The sequence below is a fragment of the Misgurnus anguillicaudatus genome, chromosome 11 (genome assembly GCF_027580225.2).
Source record: "Misgurnus anguillicaudatus chromosome 11, ASM2758022v2, whole genome shotgun sequence".
NCBI classification, from domain to species: domain Eukaryota; kingdom Metazoa; phylum Chordata; class Actinopteri; order Cypriniformes; family Cobitidae; genus Misgurnus; species Misgurnus anguillicaudatus.
The window spans coordinates 32,618,148-32,639,369 of record NC_073347.2 but is presented as its reverse complement, the minus strand read 5'-3'; the positions used below and the strand labels follow the sequence as shown (position 1 = coordinate 32,639,369).

At 36.2% G+C, this 21,222-nt stretch overlaps 1 protein-coding gene across 3 annotated transcripts in view; it reads right to left on the bottom strand.

The window, feature by feature from the left end:
* Positions 1–21,222, bottom strand: part of mdga1 (MAM domain containing glycosylphosphatidylinositol anchor 1) — a 312,596-nt gene that overhangs the window by 134,188 nt on the left and 157,186 nt on the right. For all 3 annotated transcript variants that reach the window (XM_055169632.2, XM_055169631.2, XM_055169633.2), the window contains exons 5-6: positions 15,362–15,558; positions 12,746–12,878 (exon numbers count right to left, since the gene is read on the bottom strand). In XM_055169632.2, coding sequence (XP_055025607.2) covers positions 12,746–12,878; positions 15,362–15,558 — 330 coding nt within the window. The remainder of the gene's footprint in view (positions 1–12,745; positions 12,879–15,361; positions 15,559–21,222) is intronic.

Below are 21,222 nucleotides of genomic sequence, written 5' to 3'. Positions count from 1 at the left end.
ACATCTGAATAAATAATTACAGGTTTATGTGATGTTTAGGTTTATCTGAACTAGAAAATACCATAATAATATTTTACAGACATACTGTAACCGAGGAAAGAATGCAGAATATATAGTTATGATCTAGTTTACTTGCTACTAGGTGTCTCAACTCTAAGGGTGCGTCTCATTTCTCTGTCTTACCCCTTCACCTCGGTTTTGCGCGTTCATGTGAGGCGAAGTGGTGTCTCAATTCTCAGTTTGATCAAGGGGTAGGGCCAAGGCGTAGGGATACATAGCCCTTGAACCGAAGTGTGATAAGGAGCACACTTGAAAGAGAGGGGTAAACGTTAACGTAGGAATCGCTCAGGAGAGCCGGCATCAAGACGTTTTATTGATGAACGTCGAACTGTCAAGAAGTCACACAAATGAAAGTAACATTATTTTCTGCAATTTAATTGAGATTATATTATGACACAAGTTTTATGATACTTTTAATAAAATGTTCAAGCGGTTGTAATTGTAATGTTTTTGTTTTGAATCGCTAGTTAAGGCGCTAGCTAGCAGCTAAGTTATGCGCTATTTGTTGAGCTCCGCTCAGGCAATCGATACCACAACCTGAGACAACGGCATCTTCTTTGTTTGTCAACGCTTGTCTGTTTACGTAGCAGCCAGTTAGCGCAAGGGAAGGTGACGCAAACGGTAATCGAGTGGTGTCTCATTTTTTAGACGAACGATCTGTCTTACCCCTTTCCCCTTTACTCAGTTTTGAGGGGCAAGGGGAAGACGAAGACAAAGGGGAAGGGGTAAGACAGAGAAATGAGATTGGCCCTAAATACATCAAAGCTGTGATGTCAGTACAGTAACCTGCCAAAATTCGTCAAATCCATTAATTAGCCAGTGATGTATCCAGTCAGATAAAAGTAAACTGTCTTATTTTGACTTTCAATCCAAAAGTAAGGTGCAGGTGCATTTGGTGTCCAAAAACATTATTCAAATGGTTATTATTTATTTAAGTAATTTGGTACTCATTCTCATGGTTTACAAGACTTCAAAGGTCATAACAATATAATATTTTCTGAAAAATGTCTAGCTGAAAATCATGGAAAAAAGAAAATCATGATTTTTCAGCTATATAAAATGTTTTTCCAAAAAAATTGGTTTTTATCAAATCAATCAATCAAAATGTATTTATAAAGCACAATAAAAACAACAGTGGTTGAACACTGTGCCGTACACACCTTGCTAACAAGACATAAAATAAAACACTAAGGAGGAAAAAATAAAATCACTGATAGATGACAGATCCTTATACTCTAAGGATAATTATAAGCCTTGGAGAAAAGGTACGTTTTTAAACTTAGATTTAAATTCTGTAAATGTAACAGCTTTGGCCCCACGACTGAAAAGGCATGGCCGCCCCTCAGCTTCAATCTAGATTTAGGAACCATCAACACTATTTTCTCAGATCTCAACAGTCTAGCAGATATATTTTGTCTTAAAAGATCACTCAGGCATTTATGGTTATGGCCTCTAACATCTTGAGATCCATGAGAATGAGTATCAAATTGTTTAAATAATTAAAAATATAACCATTACTAAAAAGAAAACAAAATGAACACCAAATGTACCTACAAATATATAATCACCCAAATACTGATTATTTTAGAAAACATGCTCCTTTAGGTATATGAGGGTTGTGTATATGTTCTGTATATCCTTGTAAGATTACATTGACGGTTAATTGCTAACAATCACTGTTAAACCTTGTCTTGATGATAGTCATTTTAAAAACAGGCTTCACTACAGAAAAAAAAAAGGAAAAATGCAACGGCGCGGCACATAAGCGGGGCTATCGAAACCATGCTGCCGTGGCAACAGATAAAAAGTAATTAGCTCTTAGCAATGTTAGACACGACAATAACATCATTAAAGTAATTTATCCTGTCTGATTTAATAAAGCCCATCTCAATTAATGCTCTTAAATAAATTGTATCTGCATAGCAATGAAGCTACAGATTCGTTTTATTGTCCGTTAGATTGCCTTTTCATCAAAGCAAAAAAGAGTTTGATTTTGATTGTGTAAACATGGATATTTATTATCAGTTTAACTGTGCATGTCTCCATTCGCTTTGCACTGTACACAACTTATCTTAAAGGAGCAGCTCGCCCAAAACACTAACTCTCGGATTTGCTCACCTTTGTGTGCTGCAATGTTACACTAGTCACAAATCTCTTGTCAAACAGTGACAGATCATGGTGACCACATCTGTCAGGCCAAGGGCAAAAACACAATAAAAGTAACTACACTTGTGCATGGTATAGTCCACTGCAAACATGCAATGCTTGGATTGAAAAGGTGCAATGCTTTTTATTGTTTTATAGGTGCGATTTCCCGGACAGGGATTAACTTAATCTAGGACTAGGCCTTAGTTTAATTACGAAATATAACTAGTTTTAACAAACATGCCTTACTAAAAACATTACCTGTGTGCATTTTGAGGCAAAACAAAGGGCACTGGTGTATTTTAAGATATGTCAGTTCAAGTTGTGTTTACAAATGTTTTAGTCTAGGACTAGTCTAATCCCTGTCCGGGAAACCGCCCCATAGTGTTTATCTGTCCGTGCCTTGGTCATGCTGAACTGTCAATGTTTGGAAAACAGATGGATGGAGCTTACAATACATCTTTTAAAACGCATACATGTTGGGTAAATGGGTAAATAATTGATAGACTTTTTATTTTTGCATGAACTATTCCCTTTAATAAGCATAAAGTCAAAGTCCTCTTCCAAGGGGAATTGCGTTCACATGCACACACACAGCTCATTTATTCTCATTACACCTGATGTTGTATTAGCTCTGCGTATTGAAGGTAAAAATGGCAGGTGTGTGTGGTTAAAGCGAAACACAGGCTGATCGATTGCAGACAGATTTCCCATCGCCTTTTCTGCTCTGAATATGGTGCAGTTTTAGGGCCCTATTTTAACAATCTAAACGCAAGCGCACAGCGCACGGTTTAAATGGGCATGTCCGAATCCACTTTTGCTAATTTAACGACGGGGAAAAATTTTGTGCGCCAAAGGCACAGTGTAAAAGGGTTGTTCCTATTCTTGTAATGAGTAATGGGTGTGTTTTGGGTGAGTCTTATCTCTCATCTGCTTTAAAAGCCAGTTGCGCTGTTGCTATGTCTAATTTAGATCACAGACTTTGTAAACTGAAAAACTAAGCAGATGAAGAAGACCCCCAGTTTTAGATTAATGTTTAATAATCGTGTTGTTTTCATTTGTATTGAAATTTTTTGGATTTAAACCTTTAAAAGCCATTTCTTGTAGTCATGTAAGTAAAAATAGCAGGCTTTTAATTGCTGTAAATGTAAGGACATCCAACATCATCAAAAAATAATTTACAAGTATGTAAGAAAAGGTTTGTACTCTAAAAATACTGTATTTGTAACAAACAGGAGATAAAGAATTTACAACGTGCGGAGAGCCGATTCAGCACTCGGACAGCGCCATGAGTTTTTTTTTTAAAGCATTACTTAAAAATGTTTCTCATCTCACCATATCCACAGGTACAGAGTCACCATATAGAATAAATCTGTGTGGCATTATTTAAAAAAAACATTTAAAAATAGATGCATTTATTTAAAGCAAAACATTTAATTACTTTCCAGGCTACAGGTGAAGCAGCTCTTTACCCCTTTGAACGTCTCATAATCGGTCCTCATTTGTGTCCAAGAGACTCAATAATAATCTTTTACATTTTAATCCTGATTTTACATATTTAAAACGTGTATTTGCTGCTGCGCATCAATGTGATAAGCAAATGCGCGTTGTCGTCCCGTTTATAGGCGCATATTACTAACGCGCACATTAAATAACAAAAACAATATTGCGCTATTGCCTTTAGACTTTAAAGCAGGTTTTTGTTGGTCAATGGCGTAGTCTATTTTAGTTGCCTCAAAATAGCAACGTGCCAACAATGCGCCTGAACACACCTCGTTTTTAGACCAGAACGCCCATGGGCGCAAAATTGGGTGCAAACGCATTTGCTATTTAAATAACGTGGTGCTAAACGTGAAAATGAAAATTATGGCGAGTTTAAACTAGCAAAAAACACTTGCGTTGCGCATTGCGCTGCATTGTGCCAGGTGTATGATAGGGCCCATAGTTTTTCTCTGACAGTCGTAGCTGCGTTAAGCGAATATCAAATAATTACTGCCCCTATAGCAACAGTTACTGCTTGTGTCTTATTCTGCATCAAATGACTAACATTAAAAGACTAACAGTCACAGCCTAAACACCCTGGTGTTTATCTCTAGACCTCTGTTTGCAATATGTGTGCACTATTGAAAAAAGTTTTTAAACTTTTGAGAGTGTGAGTAATGCTGCCTAAAACTTTAGGGTCCCCTGGTAGCCTGGGGCCTTGGTGCATGGGTCCGGTCCATAATCCAACCCTGATAAATGGAAGATTGCTGTTTGTTGCATTGCTTTGCACATGCTATGCATAAACACAACAGCACTGCGGAGACAATATGTTAGTATATGATTCCCAACACAGCCTGTGTGTCTGCTTCTCTCTCTTTCTTACATGCATACAACTGGACTAAGGGAAGAAATGTGTCAGCAACCAGTCAAGCGGTAAGTTTGTGTGTGTGTGAAGGAAAAAGCGAGTCACCAGAGCAACAAGAAAAGAGAGTTTGGACATTCACCCTCTTTATTGCCGTGGGGACCGCGCTTATGCAATTAAGCCCGAGCAATTACCGGCTGCTAATGGATGAAAGTTTAACACGGCTAACTAATGCTTAACCAACCCTTTTATTAGACAAATCCTAACAGAGACACAATGACCCCTACGGCGCCAGCACGTTAAGTGGTGCGCATTAACCCACAAAGCACAAATGAATGTGTATCTGGCGTGATAAATTCCCTCCGCAATGAGAGCTACAAACAAACTGTCTGTGTTCAAACCCTGCAGTAACTCCTGATAGTGACACAGAAAGAGACAACAGAGAATACAAAACCACTCAAAGCACACCGTAAAAACAAATGTTGCAAAATGCCATTTAGGGATAAGTGTGTACGTGCAAACTGTAATTAACTCAGATGATGCAGTTTAGACTTCATTTAGCGGAGAAAATGGCAACAATGAGAATTTTTTGGGGTCTGGCTTCCCAAAAAAAATTATCATGGGAAAAATCTGAACTGCAGCAGTGTCTTACATTTTCTCTTTCTATGTTAAGTCTATGTCATGAATAATGCATATTTAAAGCAATACCATAGACTGTCAGAACACATGGTCAAAAAATGGTACTAAGCTGTGACTATGTATGCCGAATACCATTTAGGTAGAGATATGAATACATTTGGTACCAATATGTACCTCTGAGGTACTATCAGGAACTGTCTAGGTACAACGGTGTACTTTTTCAAAGGGTACCACCCCGGTGACAGCTAGGGACCATTTTTTGGCCATTCAAGTGTACATTTGATGTCCCTACTACCTGATACAGTTCACTCCTAAATATAAAGGGTTCTTCACCCCGATGTAAAAGCGCTTAACATCACCTCAGTCAAAAATGAGATAATTATGTTAACCGATTGCTCTATGCACATATCATACATTCATTAAATACTTTCGCTTCAAATCTGCTAAATCCTGGCCTATGGCCATTCAGTAAAAAAATTTCAGCAAGGTCCTCAAAGTGCACGGAAAATGAATGTGAAATGACGAATGTGGATCACATTAAAACTTGGGTCCCTTGTGTGTACTTGAGCCTGAATACAACCCGAATGTGGCAACTGGATGCATCACAGCGCCCCCTGTGTGTGCTTAAGTTCTTCATTTTTACATTCTGACTTTCACCGTTTGCATCTTTAGAGATTTTCCAATTTTAACCATTTTGTCCAAAAAAGTGGATTTTTTTAAAGTGGAGATTTTTGCCAAAAAAGCTTGCATGCACCAAAGCCTTTCCACTGTACACAACAAATGATGGACAATAAAGTCATTAATTTCCTATGGAGAGTCGTAAAAGGTGCGTGAGGTGTCGGCCATCTGCGAATGCGTAATTTTCGGATCCGTTTTGAGTGTTGGATCCGTTAAAAAATGTTAACTTGTGCGACTACACCGCGTGCGATATACCGACTGGAAGTGATGTATTGCATTTTATATAACAGTTCTTTCTGGTTCTCGAATCTGATTGGCTAAGAGCTATGCGATATTGTACTGATAACGGCACAGTAACCGCTTCACCTTTCGTATCATTCCGCCACCTAGTGAATGGAGGTCCTAAACAGGCTCATCTCTGAATGGAAAAACACAGACGCCCTGTTTTTAAACAATGTCTGTGTGTCTCATTAGCTCACTAGCTCATAAATCAGTCTGTGAATCCCCACTCGGAAGTTATTATTCCGTCAAAGATCAGCGCTCTTGGATGTTACGTTAAAGTTAATGGGAGTAATGTCTTGTCACATCGTGTGGACGATTAACACTTGGAAAGAGGAATATAAACACTCGTTTTTTTTCTGGAGCTATATCTCTTATCAGAACACGAAAACACCGTGGAACTGCAGGTAAGCACCGCAGCTTTTAAATGTGGACATTGATCATTTATTTAATCGCGACGTGACTATTAAAACATGTTATGAGATATCGCCACTGGTATATTTATAAGCAGCATGCAAAAACATATCTCTGACACTTATAAAAAACAGTTTTACATAGTACTGACAAGAACGAAGTCTAATAATAACCGAGTGCTCGTATCGCGTTAAGATTAAATGGTAAAGCAATAGTAACATTATAGAAGTATAGTTTTATTAACTTTTACCTCGCGCCAAAACAATAACAACACAAAAGACACTAAATATGAATAAGAAAACAAGTAATAGTTTTATCATGACACCAAATACTGCTGATTTGATCTAATTTTTGACCATCAGGCCAATATCAGAGCCAGGGAATCCCTGTCAGAGATGTAGCCCAGAGAGGGCTGTGGTCAGCGGGGCGAGTGAACACTGACGTCCGCTCATGCTTTGGTTCTCATACGTACCGAATCTCACTAAGCAAACGTTCAAACAGGCGCTATCTTTACTAATCGACTGTAGATTTAAATATAATACATATATATTCTCGACTGAACTAATCTTAAAACTACACTTTGTGACCAAGAAATTGTAATATTTAAAAACGGCGAATCCGTCCATTGAGTTAATATGAGATTGAATGCAGCCGAAAGTGTTACCTGTCATTCTGTCCGAAGAGGCTTTTAAAATTACTCCATTGTTGTTTTCTAGTTTTCGTTTTTCAAACGTGTGCCGTCGAACTGTTGTATAAAAGCAATATCGCTCTCGGAGTCGTGTGATATAGCTCTATATCATCACGGCTGTGATTTCCTCCGGCACTCGGCCTACGGCCTCGTGCCTCTGGCCTAATCACAGCCGTGATGATATAGAGCTATATCACACTCCTACTCGAGCAATATTGCTTAAGTATTCCAATCTAAAACTGTGTGTGAGGTGGAAATTATTAATCCTTTTTGTTTAACTTTATCAGTAACATTTGAATCCTTAAAAAAACAATTGAGTAATGATAAGTAATATATTATTAATTTAACATGTATATGTTATTTTAATCTTGTTTCCATATGTTTTCTCCCAAAAAAAATTTGCAGTCTTTGTTCATATATGCAGAGCTGTTTTTTTTTTTTGTTTCATTCATTTGCGTTCATGTATTTATTCCACTATGGTAAATATTGGAATGAAACCTCTTGCGCTGGAATGAGCTTCTCTCCCATGTTATGATTAAACTGAAACTTCATTACGACTGCCAATAGGAGGCGAACTCCCACAATTGTGTCTGTATGTTATGTACAGTGGAAAGGCGGCTTTAGAGGGTTTTGCAGCAAAATACAGTCAATTTTGTTAAATACCAATGAAATGACTAAAGTGGCATTTATAAAAATACGGCATTTAATTCACTGACTAACGGTACATTCACACAGAGCATCAGCATTAACACTTCTCATTTACTTTCAATGGGTGATGTCATGCGTTGCCGAACTGAATTGTGGATTTGTGGGCGTCGCATCACTGACATTGCTCGTGGCAGAAGTTAAATGTTTCTCAACTTTTCAAGCATCAATGCTGGCATCAGCCAATCAGACCGTCTAATGTAAATAACCTAATGCAAACACTAGCCAATTACGTTTATGCAAGACCAGTGAAAAGAGGATCATGTGTTGGGGTCCAATGTGATTGGCTGTTGTCACTACGATGTTCACGTCAGGTCCACACTTTAGACACAACCTCTGTCAAGCGTTAACGCTGACGTTATGTGTGAAGGTACCGTTATAACCTTTTTTTTTTTTGCAACTAAAGTGAAAATACTGAAACTAAACATAAAACATGAAAAAATTTCAAAAACAGCAAATAATAGTGGATTTTTAGCCATTCTTTTGGTCCGTGCATTGCCAAATGTATATATGTAAACAGCAGGACTGGATATATAAAATTTACGTTTAATGGCTTAAGATCTGATCCTCTTTAAAATCAACAATCTGTCTCACATTTAATCTAGTGCCAATATATTCAAAAGCAATGCTTAAAACATTCACACTCTCTGTCTTACATGACAGAGAATTTAAAGCAACAGGATTACACTTGGTGTCTTTAAGAGGTCACCAAACTCCAATAGAGCTTTAGGATTATAATACAAAAATCAATCCACCTGGCGCCACCTGTTCTGTTCGAAACCATTTGGGGAAAAATTTAATCCTGGGCATCCATGCCACAAAGACAGAGACAATCTTTCAACCTCTCTACCAATCACAGACATGAACACTACACAACATGACTGCATGAGTGGGCGCAGATTAATAAAACAAGTGCCAAAATCGAAAATCTCTGAGTGGATAAAGTACTTCAAATCAAAGACTACACAGGTGGACAGCACGCAACAGCGACTCTTTTACTTGTTTTTTAGAACAAGATTAGTGTAAAGTACCTACAGTATGATGCTTTAAAACGTTGTGTAGGCAGGCAGCTCACAAGGTAGTACTGGAACAGAGCCTATACAGTACGTGCCTTTTCTTTCTTTTCTTTTACAGACTCCTACAGTAAAACGTCTCCACTGACAGGTCATCATATAAAAGTGTAGCAGGATTCAGCCAAGAGGAAAAGATGGAAAAAGTGCAAGAGAGAAAAGCGCTCTGCCAGGTTCGGTCCCTTCATTGAATAATGACCATCTCTCTGTCTCTCCACCAAATCTTCTATAGCTCTTTCCATCTGAGCCGTACAATTATCCAATTACAGCTTCATCTGAGCGTGATGGGATTGAGTTATCTCGGCCGTTTCCCATTGAACGATCTGTGCAGATGGTGCCGGTATGTCAGTTTATGAAAGATGAAATGAATAAACACTCAAAAAAACATGAAATACTAATGTGTTAGTGGGAGCGTAAGCAATTTTCTTCTCTTTGCAGGCTGAGTGATATAGATGTATATCACCAAGGTTATTTATTTATGAATAAAAAAAAAGAGTACGGCAGTTCCTCCAAAAGCTTGGATCTCTATAAAATTGACTTTAAATGACATTAATCTGTAAAAGGTACACACATAATAATGTTTCAAGAACATCTACTGTTGAGTCTGTTGAGAAACATACAGTACTGATGTTATCTATTCCCAACCAGGGGTACGGGGCACACATGGGGGCCTCAGCAGATTTCCAAGGGGGCCTTAAGATTACTTAAAATTATTAAAAATTGGACATTAAAATAAGCTAAAATAACCTACATTCAAAATGGTTTTCAAAAATGTAAAATTACAAAAAAACACGTTATTTTTGTATTTTGGAAAATTTCTGTAATTTATTGTGCCCGTTGTTTTACTGTATTTTTCCGGCACCCCAGCTTCCGGAATTTTACACTTTTTCTGGATTTTTTTACAGTGTTAATGTAAAATTACAAAAAACTGTATTTTTGTATTATGGAAAAATTTCTGTAATTTATTGTGCCCGTTGTTTTACCATATTTTTCCGGCACCCCAGCTTCCGGAATTTTACACTTTTTCTGGATTTTTTTACAGTGTTAATGTAAAATTACACAAAAAACTGTATTTTTGTATTACGGAAAATTTCTGTAATTTATTTTGCCCTTTACTTTACGGTATTTTTCCGGCACCCCAGCTGCCGAAATAGGACAAAAATATACAATTGAAATAAATTTGTGCCCAAAATAAGCAAATAAAGGGGTATGGGGTAAGCAACTTTTTCTTGTATTTTTCTTATATTAAGTGGTTAAGAAAATAGTTAAAGATTTTTTTACCCCATTGGCAGATGTTTTTGCTTGTTTAATGCATAAATTCTTTCAATTGCATATTTTTTGTCTATAAACTAGACTTATTTTCTTGGGTCATTTTGCTCATCAAGAAAATGCATCTTAATTTAAGATTTTTTTTTAGATATTTGTACTGAAAACAAAAAAAAAATAAATAAGTCATTTTTGCAGTGTATACAAGATGGATTGGAATGAGTAATTACATACTTTCGAAAATTAAAATTCAGACTTCAGATATGAAATATTTTGAATAGTATAATCGCACATCTCTCGCACTATCTACATTATAACAGTAAACTTGTCACAGGATTGCAAATGGTATTTTTATCCTGAATATTTAATAATAATATTAGGGCTGCATAACAACTAATCGTTTGCAGAATAAACGTTTGTGTTTACATCATTAGTGTGTATATTGTGTATAATTAGGTGTATATAGAAGTACACAAACATGCATGTGTATATATAAGAAATATTAATATGTATATATACATTTTTATATTTATATATAATTTATATTATACATAAATATGAATACTTAATATATACACTTTTTCTTAAAATATATACATGCATGTGTGTTTTTAATATATACATAATTGTTATACACAATACACACACATACTGTATATGATGTAAACAAAAACTTTTATTCTGCAAAAGATTAGTTGCGATTAGTTGTTATGCAGCCCTAAATAATATGCATTACCAATAAGGATGCATACTTTATATACTAGCCATGAAAAAGCAAGTATACTATACTATATATATATCAGTGGTTCCCAAACATTTTTACTTTAAGGCCCCCTAGTTGCCCACAACAATATTTAAAGGCCCCCCACTCACTCAATTTTTTCCACATAAAATTAAATAGAACTTGGAATGACTAATGAAAAATTCCAGAAAAAAATATTTTTGTATTACGGAACATTTCTGTAATTTATTGTGCCTGTTATTTTACTGTATTTTTCCGGCACCCCAGCGGCTGGAATATATATTATTTTTTTACAGTGTAGGTCATTTTGCTCATCAAAAAAATACATCTTGATTTACTTTAAACAAGACAAAGGACTAAGTAGGAAAGTCTTTTCTCTTCTTTCAGCCAAATACAGTTAGATTCATATTAAATAATGTCTTGGTTCTTTTCAGCATTATAATGGAACTAGATAGTGCCCAATTATTTAAAGCTCAAAAAAGCACATCAATAATCAATGCAGTTTTAAAATGTCTTCTGAGGTCAAAGAATGGACTTTTGTACTTTTACAAACTACATCCGTATGCATGTTCAGTACAAAGTTGAGGTCAGGTGAAAACCCATCGCTTGAAATAATCCTGCATAGATTAGATTTGCATGGATGGGTGCGCTTTATGGAGCTTTAAAAATGGGGCACTATCCAATACCATCATAAGTCAGGATATTATTTAATATACATTCAGGATTGCTTGAGGATGAGTAAGATAAGCTAACTTTTATGTCTGTGTGAACTATTCCTTTAAACGCTAAAGATTTAAGTATTGAATTAACAACCATTTTAACACGCAAGCCTGATCGTCGAGCTGAGATTGACCTTCAGAGATTTGGACGGTAAGCAGCTAGGTATGGAGTTACCCGTCACTATCGACCCGTAATTCAACGCAGAGTGTCAAATCCCCAACACAGACGCAGTCTCCTTCAATCTACCCTCCAAATGAACAAACTTCTCAAACTTCAGCACAGCGGCGCGCATCCGACGCATGTCTGCTCTCTCCCATTTCATCAGACCCCCTTCCTTCTCTTCTGCTCAGTGGAGAGAAAATGAAAACCAACAGAAAAACAAATCACTGTTTTGTTCTTTCGTCGAGGAGCCGCGTGTGTACGCGAGACGCACTCCTGCCACACAGAGCGCAAATTCCAATTTACAGCAGTGTGCTGCTTCTCCACAGGGCAGGACACCAATGGAGCGCAGTACAGTGTGTGTGCGTGCATGCGTGTGTGTGTGTGTGTGTGTGTGTGTGTGTCACTGCAAAGTCACTCATCTTTACTGACTATTTCACACACCTGTCTTTCTAGTAAAGAATACAGAAGGAAAGGAAACTCAACAGCCTTCAAACTCAGAGATACAGGCTTTGCAGAGAACAGACCATAAACTTAGAAAAATCCTGACCATGTAATTATATCAATTACAATAAATTACTTCAACGCAACAAAAGCTACACATTCCAAGGCTCTTTATTGAGTCTTCAGAGACAAGCATGGAGATACCTGACACACAAAGTAAGACTGTAAGATCAACGTGATCAAAGACACACATGTGACTGCTGCCAGCACCTAACGTCTCCGCTCTGTTGACAGACTCATGAAACAGTGAACGTGAGCCACCAGAGCTGAAAGTGAAGACATGAAAAATAAAAAGTGAATTAAAAGTGACAGGTCAACAATGCAGAACTCACTGGTGGCGTTGGTCAGCCGGAAGGTGACGGAGCTGTCCGGAATATCGCACACGTTCCGGACGGACACCTGACAGGTGTAATTAGCGAAATCCTGAGGGCGGAGATTCTTCAGTTTGAGCACCTTTGTCTCACCCTGAACAAGAAGCAAACTTACAGTGAACATGTATATCGCATGAAAATAGTTTTAAAAGAGCATGAGAAACAATAGTGCATTAATCATTTGTGCTTTTTTCTAATAATTTAATTTAAAGGGGCCATGGCATAAAAATCTGACTTTTTCCATGTTTAAGTGCTATGATTGGGTCCCTAGTGCTGGTATCAACCTAGACAATTTGAAAAAGATCAACCCAGTAACGTAGTTTTGGTAAACCATTCTCTACAAGCACATGAAAAAATTGGTCGTTGAAATTTGGCTCTCCTTATGATGTCATAAGGAGCTCTTATTATAATAATACCACCCCTTAATCTGCACTATCCAATCACAGCACTGCCATTTAGTGCAGAGAAAAAAATAATTCACAGAACAATTGAGTTTCAATTTCAACAAACCACCATCATTGTGATCAGTGTTTGCCCTTCATCCGCTCATGTGCATTTTAACACACCCAAAACGGCACATTTTTGCTCACACCTACAAAGTGGCAATTTTAACATGCTATAATAAATTATTTATATGGTATTTTGAGCTAAAACTTCACATATGTGCTCTGGGGACACCAAATATTTATTTGACATCTTAAAACATTCCTGTGACATGGCCCCTTTAAAAGGTTCAGAAAACTAAAAGCAGCATTGTATGACAGTAAGAGAGAGTACAGCAGTAAGGTTGTATTTGATAAACATATGTTAGTGCATTAAAGTTTTGCATTACAGTAGTTAACATAAACTAACAATGAACAATACTTCTACAACATTTATTAATATTGTCAGCATTTACAAATACATTTTTTAAATCAAAAGTTACATTTGTTTATGCAAAATAAGCCAATATGAAAAATGGCATCAACAAAGATTAATAAATGATTGCTAGTGTATTTACTACACAGTACAAATTATTGTTGCACTAAAATGTTAAAGTTTTATCAATTTTAAAATAAAATTATTTAAATTTTCAAATAATTAAGTGTGCTTGCAAAAAGCACACTTATTGTTCTTCATAAGTTTTCTTCTTCTTATTATTATTATTCCGCCCTAATTTTTGGCTGTTTGACCCCGTTAAAACTTTAAAACGTTCGGCGTTGTCGGTCTAAGTTGCTTAAGGACATGACGTCACGGATCCATGTCGTTCTTTTGTCATATTGGATTGAACAGAAAACCAAAAAAAGAACGAAAACTGGATGTACACGATCCTTGGACCAAGCCTCACAAAAGTTACTTGAAGGATTTTTTGATTTCACAGCCCAAACAAAATCTGCGGCGTAGCCGCCACAACTGGAAGTCCTTCATATCTCAGAAACGCTTTTGCTTATTAAAACCAAACTTTGTACATGAACTTTGAACTCCAAGTTGAGGATGCACAACATAAAAAAAAAAAATCTAAAATTTTACGCCGCCAAAAAGGAAGTTGTTCCTATCTAAGGAACGCTTTCACGTATTGAGCCCATAATTTGTAAATGAACTTGGGACTCCAATGTAAGGATGCACAAGATAAAAAAAACTAAATCGGTGGCACCAGAACAAGCACACTTTCGCAGTTCCTCCATAAATGCATTTTCTAGTTAACTTTCTTGACTAGTGAGGAGTTGCTATAAATAATTAAAAGCTTAAAAGGATAGTTCACCCAAAAAAAAAAAATGAAAATCCTGTCATCGTTTACTCACTCTTATGTTGTTACAAACCTGTATACATTTCTTTGTTCTGATGACCACAATGAAAGATATTTTGGGGAATGTTTGAAACCAAACCGATCATGAGCCCAATTCACTTCCATAGTTGGAAAAAAAAGAATATTATGGAAGTAAATGGGGCTCATGAACGGGTTGGTTACAAACATTCCTCAAAATACCTTCATCTGTGTTCATCAAAACAAAGAAATATCTTCATTTGTTCATCAGAAGAAAAAAAATTCAAATTTGTAACAACATAAGAGTAAGAAAATTATGATTTTTTGTGAACTATCCATTTAAGCTAATTAACATTATTTTTTATTATTTATAGCAGCTCCTCACTAGTCAAGAAAGTTCAAGATCAATTTTTTAAACACTTTTTTACAGTGTAATGTTAACCAAGTACAACTTCATTGTAAAGGTCCTCTCATTCTTATGACTCAATATCTATCCAGTCTAATTCTCTACAAACGGCTTTTTGATAAAAGTGTTGAGATTTCACTGAAGGAGCATTAAATGATCTTAAACTCAAAGAGCATTGAAAAAACAGATAACACCATAAACTCACTCCACTGGTTAATCCAAGGTTGTTTAATCAGATGCTCAAATAAACAGAGCGATGTTTTTGATATCAGCGCTAAGCTGTTATTACTTTTCTGAGAAAATTAACCACACATGGCTCACTTACAGTAATCTATGCATACACACATTACCTCTCAAACATAAATAGTATATTATACACTGCTTTATTTACAGACGTCAGGCTTGTGAATGTATGTGTGTGTTATACCTGTGTGTACAGAGGCTCGTAGATGTCAAACCAGTTGTCTTTGCTCTGTTCAATTGCTCTTGTTCCCCGTTTCCAGATGAAGCGAGCCGGAGGGTTTGAGTTTACCGTACAGCGTAAAAACACAGTTTTCTCCTGATAGTAGTTTCCTCGCACATCACCGACCGTCTGATGCACAGTGAGCACGGGCTTATCTAGATCTGAACAGAGAGAGAGAAAAAGCTAATTAACTCAGATTGGGGAAATGTAATTTTTTAAACAGATTAAACCCATTGTCAGAGTCTTGATCTCGTGGTCTTGGATGTGAGCCTCAATTATGGCCATCATCTATTTCCAGAGCACGTAAAGCAATAATGATTTCAACCGCAGGTCAGCCCGTTGTCTTTACCGTTACAGTGAATTCACAAAATCCCAATAGATCTGAATGGCTACTTACTAACACCAGTTGTCCAGTATTTGAATTAATGCAATAATTACTGTAAACATTTCTATCAGGGTCTCAGGACCTGATGCACATCCACACAGAAACAAACAAACATCTACACTGTTAGATTTAACTGTAATTTCTACAGTTACACTGTAAAAAAAATCCGTAGAAATTACAGTGTTATTGCAGCTGGGTTGCCGGTAATTTACTGTAGATTTAAATTTATGTTATTTAAATTTATGTTATTTTGCTTCAGATTTTGTTTCCCAGAATGTTTTGCTTGATGCTGTTTTTCTAGTTTTATTCTGTAAAAACAAATACTTGTAAATGTTAAATGTTCATTTAACGTTGAACAAAATGTTGCCAGTAAACTTAAATTTAAATCTACGGTAAATTAGCGGTAACCCAGCTGCAATTTCTGTGGATTTTTTTACAGTATGGCAACATTTTGTTCAAAGTTAAATTAAACCTTTACATCTTTGTTTTTACAGAGTAAAACTAAAAAACAGCATCAATCAAAACATTCTGGGAAACAAAATCTGAAGCAAAAAAACAGAAAAAGTTTGATGATGATTTCTGGTTCCCAGGGTGCTTTGCATGAGGCTGTTGTTGTGTAGTTTTGTTCTGTGGAGATAAAGACTTGTTAATATTTAAAATGTATTTAACTTTGAACAAACTCTTGCCAGTAAATAACATCAATTTAAATCTACAGTAAATTACCAGCCACCCAGCTGCAATAACATTGTAATTTCTACAGATTTTTTTTTACAGTGAAACTACCACAAAATGCCTAGTAAAATACCATAATTTTATTTTCCAGTTCATTACTGTAATATGCATTGCATTATGGGTATTAACATTTAATTTACAGTGAATTACTTTATGTTTTGAATTTGCGGTATAGAACTTTTTGTTAGAGTAACTTTTACCAAGTGACTCTGTGGCACCGTGGTTGTGTTACGAACCTACGATACGGGCGACCCAGGTTTGATTCCCCTTTAATGCAATATTTTTTTAAACTAGGTTACAGTAAGGGTATTATACTGTAAAAGGCATCATACTGAAAAAAACATTTACAGTTATGGTACTGTAATGGGGCAGTTACAGTAACTCTGCATATATACAATAAAAAGTCTAACAGTGTAGGCATTATTCTGCACAGAGTCTTCAAACAAACACAGGTGAATCTGTGTAAAGCGCAGGTGATGCTTTTATTTTAAAAACCTTGGTCTGAACTTATTACAAGAGGATAACCCTGAAGCACTTTAAGCTTGTCTTGCTCAAGGGCAAGACGACACTAGAGTTGTCAGTAAAGTCTATCAGATGTACAGAACTTTACACTGGAGAGCTGGCTAAATTTGGGGACAATTATTTCTTTCAAAAAGAAAATCAGTGGAAAATGCATAGGCTACTGTAGATGACAACACAAGCATGAAGTGATAAATATCAAAGGCAGAAAGAAAGAAAGAGATCTTTGTGAGCGTGCAACACAATCTGACCTTTAACCCCTCCCTGCTCAGGGATTCCCAAATCCACTTTGATTTCCAATAAAGTGGCATCTGTCTAATAGACTGCCAGAACATGCGGTCCTGTGAGTGTAGAGAGCAAGCATGATTTACTTCAGTTTTAACTTAAGCACAAGGCGCAATAAAAATATCGGTCCGAGCAGGATTGACTGGGAAATGTGTTGACCCGTAGGGAATTCCCTGCTATTTCCACGGAGGTTAATCCAGCGGGCGCACTAACCCACATCACAATGACCATGTCAAATTATCTCTCAATTCTATCAGACGGTGTGAAGTTAATGTCAGAACCACAAGCCAGTGGAGAAAATAATGAACGACATACTGACCCGACCCAATACACAGATGAGCGGATCCATTGATTTTCTCTGCAGTAATACAGTACAGCCCTGTGTGTGCTTCCCAGGTTCGTGTGTATGTATGAATTTAAAGTGTCTGTAAACTAATATACTGTTTGGGGGCGTCTGAAGCGGTTAATAATTGGGTTGGGTATGATACATCTTAAATATGAGTGTCTATCGGAATCGTATCATCTCAGTCCTTGATTGTGATTGGTCACTAGCTGTGTTTTATTTATGATATTTATGGCACCTAATAATTCGATGTATCAGAATCACAGCACCAATAAGCAACATAAACATCAACAATTAATTTTTACATTTTTTTAATTCTTACTTACAGTGTTTTATTGTACAATAGCTGTTTGATCAAAGTGATGTTTCTTCAAAAACAGTTTAAAGTAAGTTCAGAGCAATTAAACAAATACAGCGATATATTCAAACATTATCATATCATCAAAAGGTTGAAAAATATTGAGGTAACAGTATATTAATATTATTATTTATTACACACCCTCCTACACGCTGCAAGAGGAATGCAAACAGAAGCAGGCGCTGCGTTTGATCCCTCCAAAATCTCGTGAATTATTAAGCACTCTTCACTTTGCTTGAGACTGAGCATCACAGGAGCATGAGGCGCACATTTGGATATAATGAGCACATGCACACGGCCACGACTGTAAAGATCTAGTCAGGTTTCCCACTAATTTATCTCTTTACTTCATTTACAAATCAGTGTCAGCATTTGCCTTGTAGCCGTTACATCACCCCTGTAGAGAGTCCGACATGTGTGCGCATGCACGTCTGAAGTGCTTTGCTTGTTTGCATATTTTTCAGTACTGCTAGGATTACATGATTATTCGTAAAATGCATATGTAAATATCTGAGAATACAGCATTAAATCTTAAATAAACATGAGATTTTTTTCACGCTGGTTGGACCCATAATGCACCTGTATAATTCAGTTGTGTGCGGCTTTCAATGTGTGCGTGCATGCACATGCAACGTGTGTGCGCGTGTGAGGAAAGATATCTTTGAATATATTTGGAATGCACTGATATAGATGTGCAAATGATGTGCAAAATTCGTAATTTTGTGGATTGCATGTCTGCAATTCACCTTCAGTTGACACTACATCAATCATCAATCATTAATGGTTTAAGCATCTTCTGTCAACACACAAACAATTCATACTTTTCACTGCATCCTAAAGATGCCTTTGAGTCGGGCCAAACGATGCTCTGGTGTCCAAATGTAAGCCAGCATAATCTTTGCTTTTGGCCACACTTGTGGACTGAACCTTGAGCCAATCGACCCACTATTGACTCATAACAGCACTGATTCAACTCTGCTGAAAATGTCTACAAACACAGGCTGAGTAACGAAAAGATGATTGGAGTGTTGAAGTATGTTTGATTGACATGTTTAAATTCTTCGTAGCCGAATGTTCATACGTTCACACAAAAGGATAAACGTGTGCTGAATGAGCCTAACCAGTCTCTCATTCTGTTCTGCACCCATGTTGTTTGGGGGTTTTGTATTTACATTTATGCATTTGGCAGACACTTTTATGCTAAACACATTGAGCTCAAGGTACACTGTAAAAAACATTTTTAAAAAAGTAAGTTAGCTGGTAGTCTTAAAATTTGAGTTCATTCAACTTTAAAATATTTGTTGACTCAAAAAAGTGTAAAATTTGTTGTGTAAAATAATATTTTTAATTTAATCAGGCTCATGCAGTTCCAGTATAATCTGGTGTTGCTTAAACATTCCTCTACTGGTTAAGCTACAGAAATGTTTGTAACATAACTTCCTCTCAAACAAGAGGAGGTCACCCTTCATCTTGATTTGATGGTGCAAAATATCCAAATAAATGTCTAATTACCTAGACCAGAGGTGCCCAAAGTTGGCACACAATGACCTTGAATTTGGCCCATCATCCCACGTGAGATAAGGAAAAATGATCAATGTTATTGACGCAGATGTTCATATTTCCAATTAACATTTTCTAAAATGTAACATTTTTTGTTTTATTTGTACATTACAAAAATGTTAATTGAAATTAAGTGCAAGGAATTAAAGTGATTTTTTTTATGTACATGCATACCTGAAGGTGTTTAGCGTGTGTCAGAAATTTTACAAATTCGGGTACTCTAGGGTTAATAATAGAGAGGTCGAGGTTGAGGCAGTGGCACACAAACAAAAGGAAATTTAAAAATGATTGGCAAAATATTTTTTTCTAAACAGTTCCCTTTGAAAATAAAACTGCATTAGTAATGCACAAACAGAGTAATGTTTGCTTATTTCTTTTGTAAATATTAGAAAATAATAAATTAGGAGAATCAGTGCAACTTTAATTTTAATATAACACAGCAACATTTACTTTCATCCCACAGCCCTCAGTCAGGTTTGATTTTTGGCCCTTGGTATGAAAAAGTTTGAGCACCCCTGAACTTGACGGTCATAAAATAATATTTTAACTTATTTAAAATGCCATACAACGATTAATTTCATTATATTTAACAAATAAGCTTTTGTTTATGTATATATGACATGAATTTGTCATTTATAATTTTATTCAGGATTTAAAAATAAATATTTTGGCACAATTGCAATGCCCCATGCACTGCATACCCCATTTTTGCACCACTGGTCAACACAAAAACAATTCATACTTTTCATTGCATCCAAAGGATCAGTGATGCGCGGGTCAATGTATAAACAACCCACACCCGAACGACCGCGACCCCGAAAATCATGAAAAATGTTTTTAAATGAGTCGTAACCGCGGGTAACCGCAGGAACCGCTCATTTCGGATCAACCCGCGCATCACTGCTAAAGATGTCTGTGAGTCAGAAGGAAAAACAGTGCTCTTGTGTCTAAATGAAAAGCAGCATAATTTTTTTTTGGGGGGGGGTTGTATTTACATATATGTATTTGGCAGACACTTCTATGCAAAACACACTGCGCTCAAGGTACATTGTAAAAAAAGTATTGGTTCAACTTAAAAATGTACTTTTTTTTGCTTTGCCTTTTGAGTTCATTCAACTTATTAATTATTATATAAAATATTAGTTTACTAAAAAAATTCTTTTTTTTATATTGAATACTCAAAACTCAGAATTTTAAGGCAACCAGGTAACTTCCCAGATAGCATGCAAACCTTTGAAACAATGTTAAAAACAGTTGATTTGTCAATGTTAACTGCATTGAATCAATATCAGGTTTGCACCCTCCATTAATATTGTAAAAATATTGAGATTTCAACAAATCACCATTATTGTGATCAGTGTTTGCTTTAGTTGGGTCCTTGACTCTTGTTATTCACTAAGTTAAATTTTTCTTTTCTTTTTTTAGTGTTTGTAGGTGTTTGTGTAGAAACACATGTGCATTGGAAAAGAAAGATGTGTTTCAAAGTTAAGTTGAAACTGGTTGCTTTTTGTAAAGAAGATTATATTAAATTTGGCTGCTTTACATAATTATGTTGATCCATTTTTGACATTTATAATTGTTTTGGTTTGTAAATACACTGTGACAAGACAAACAGAAAAATTGCTGACACATTCAGACACCAT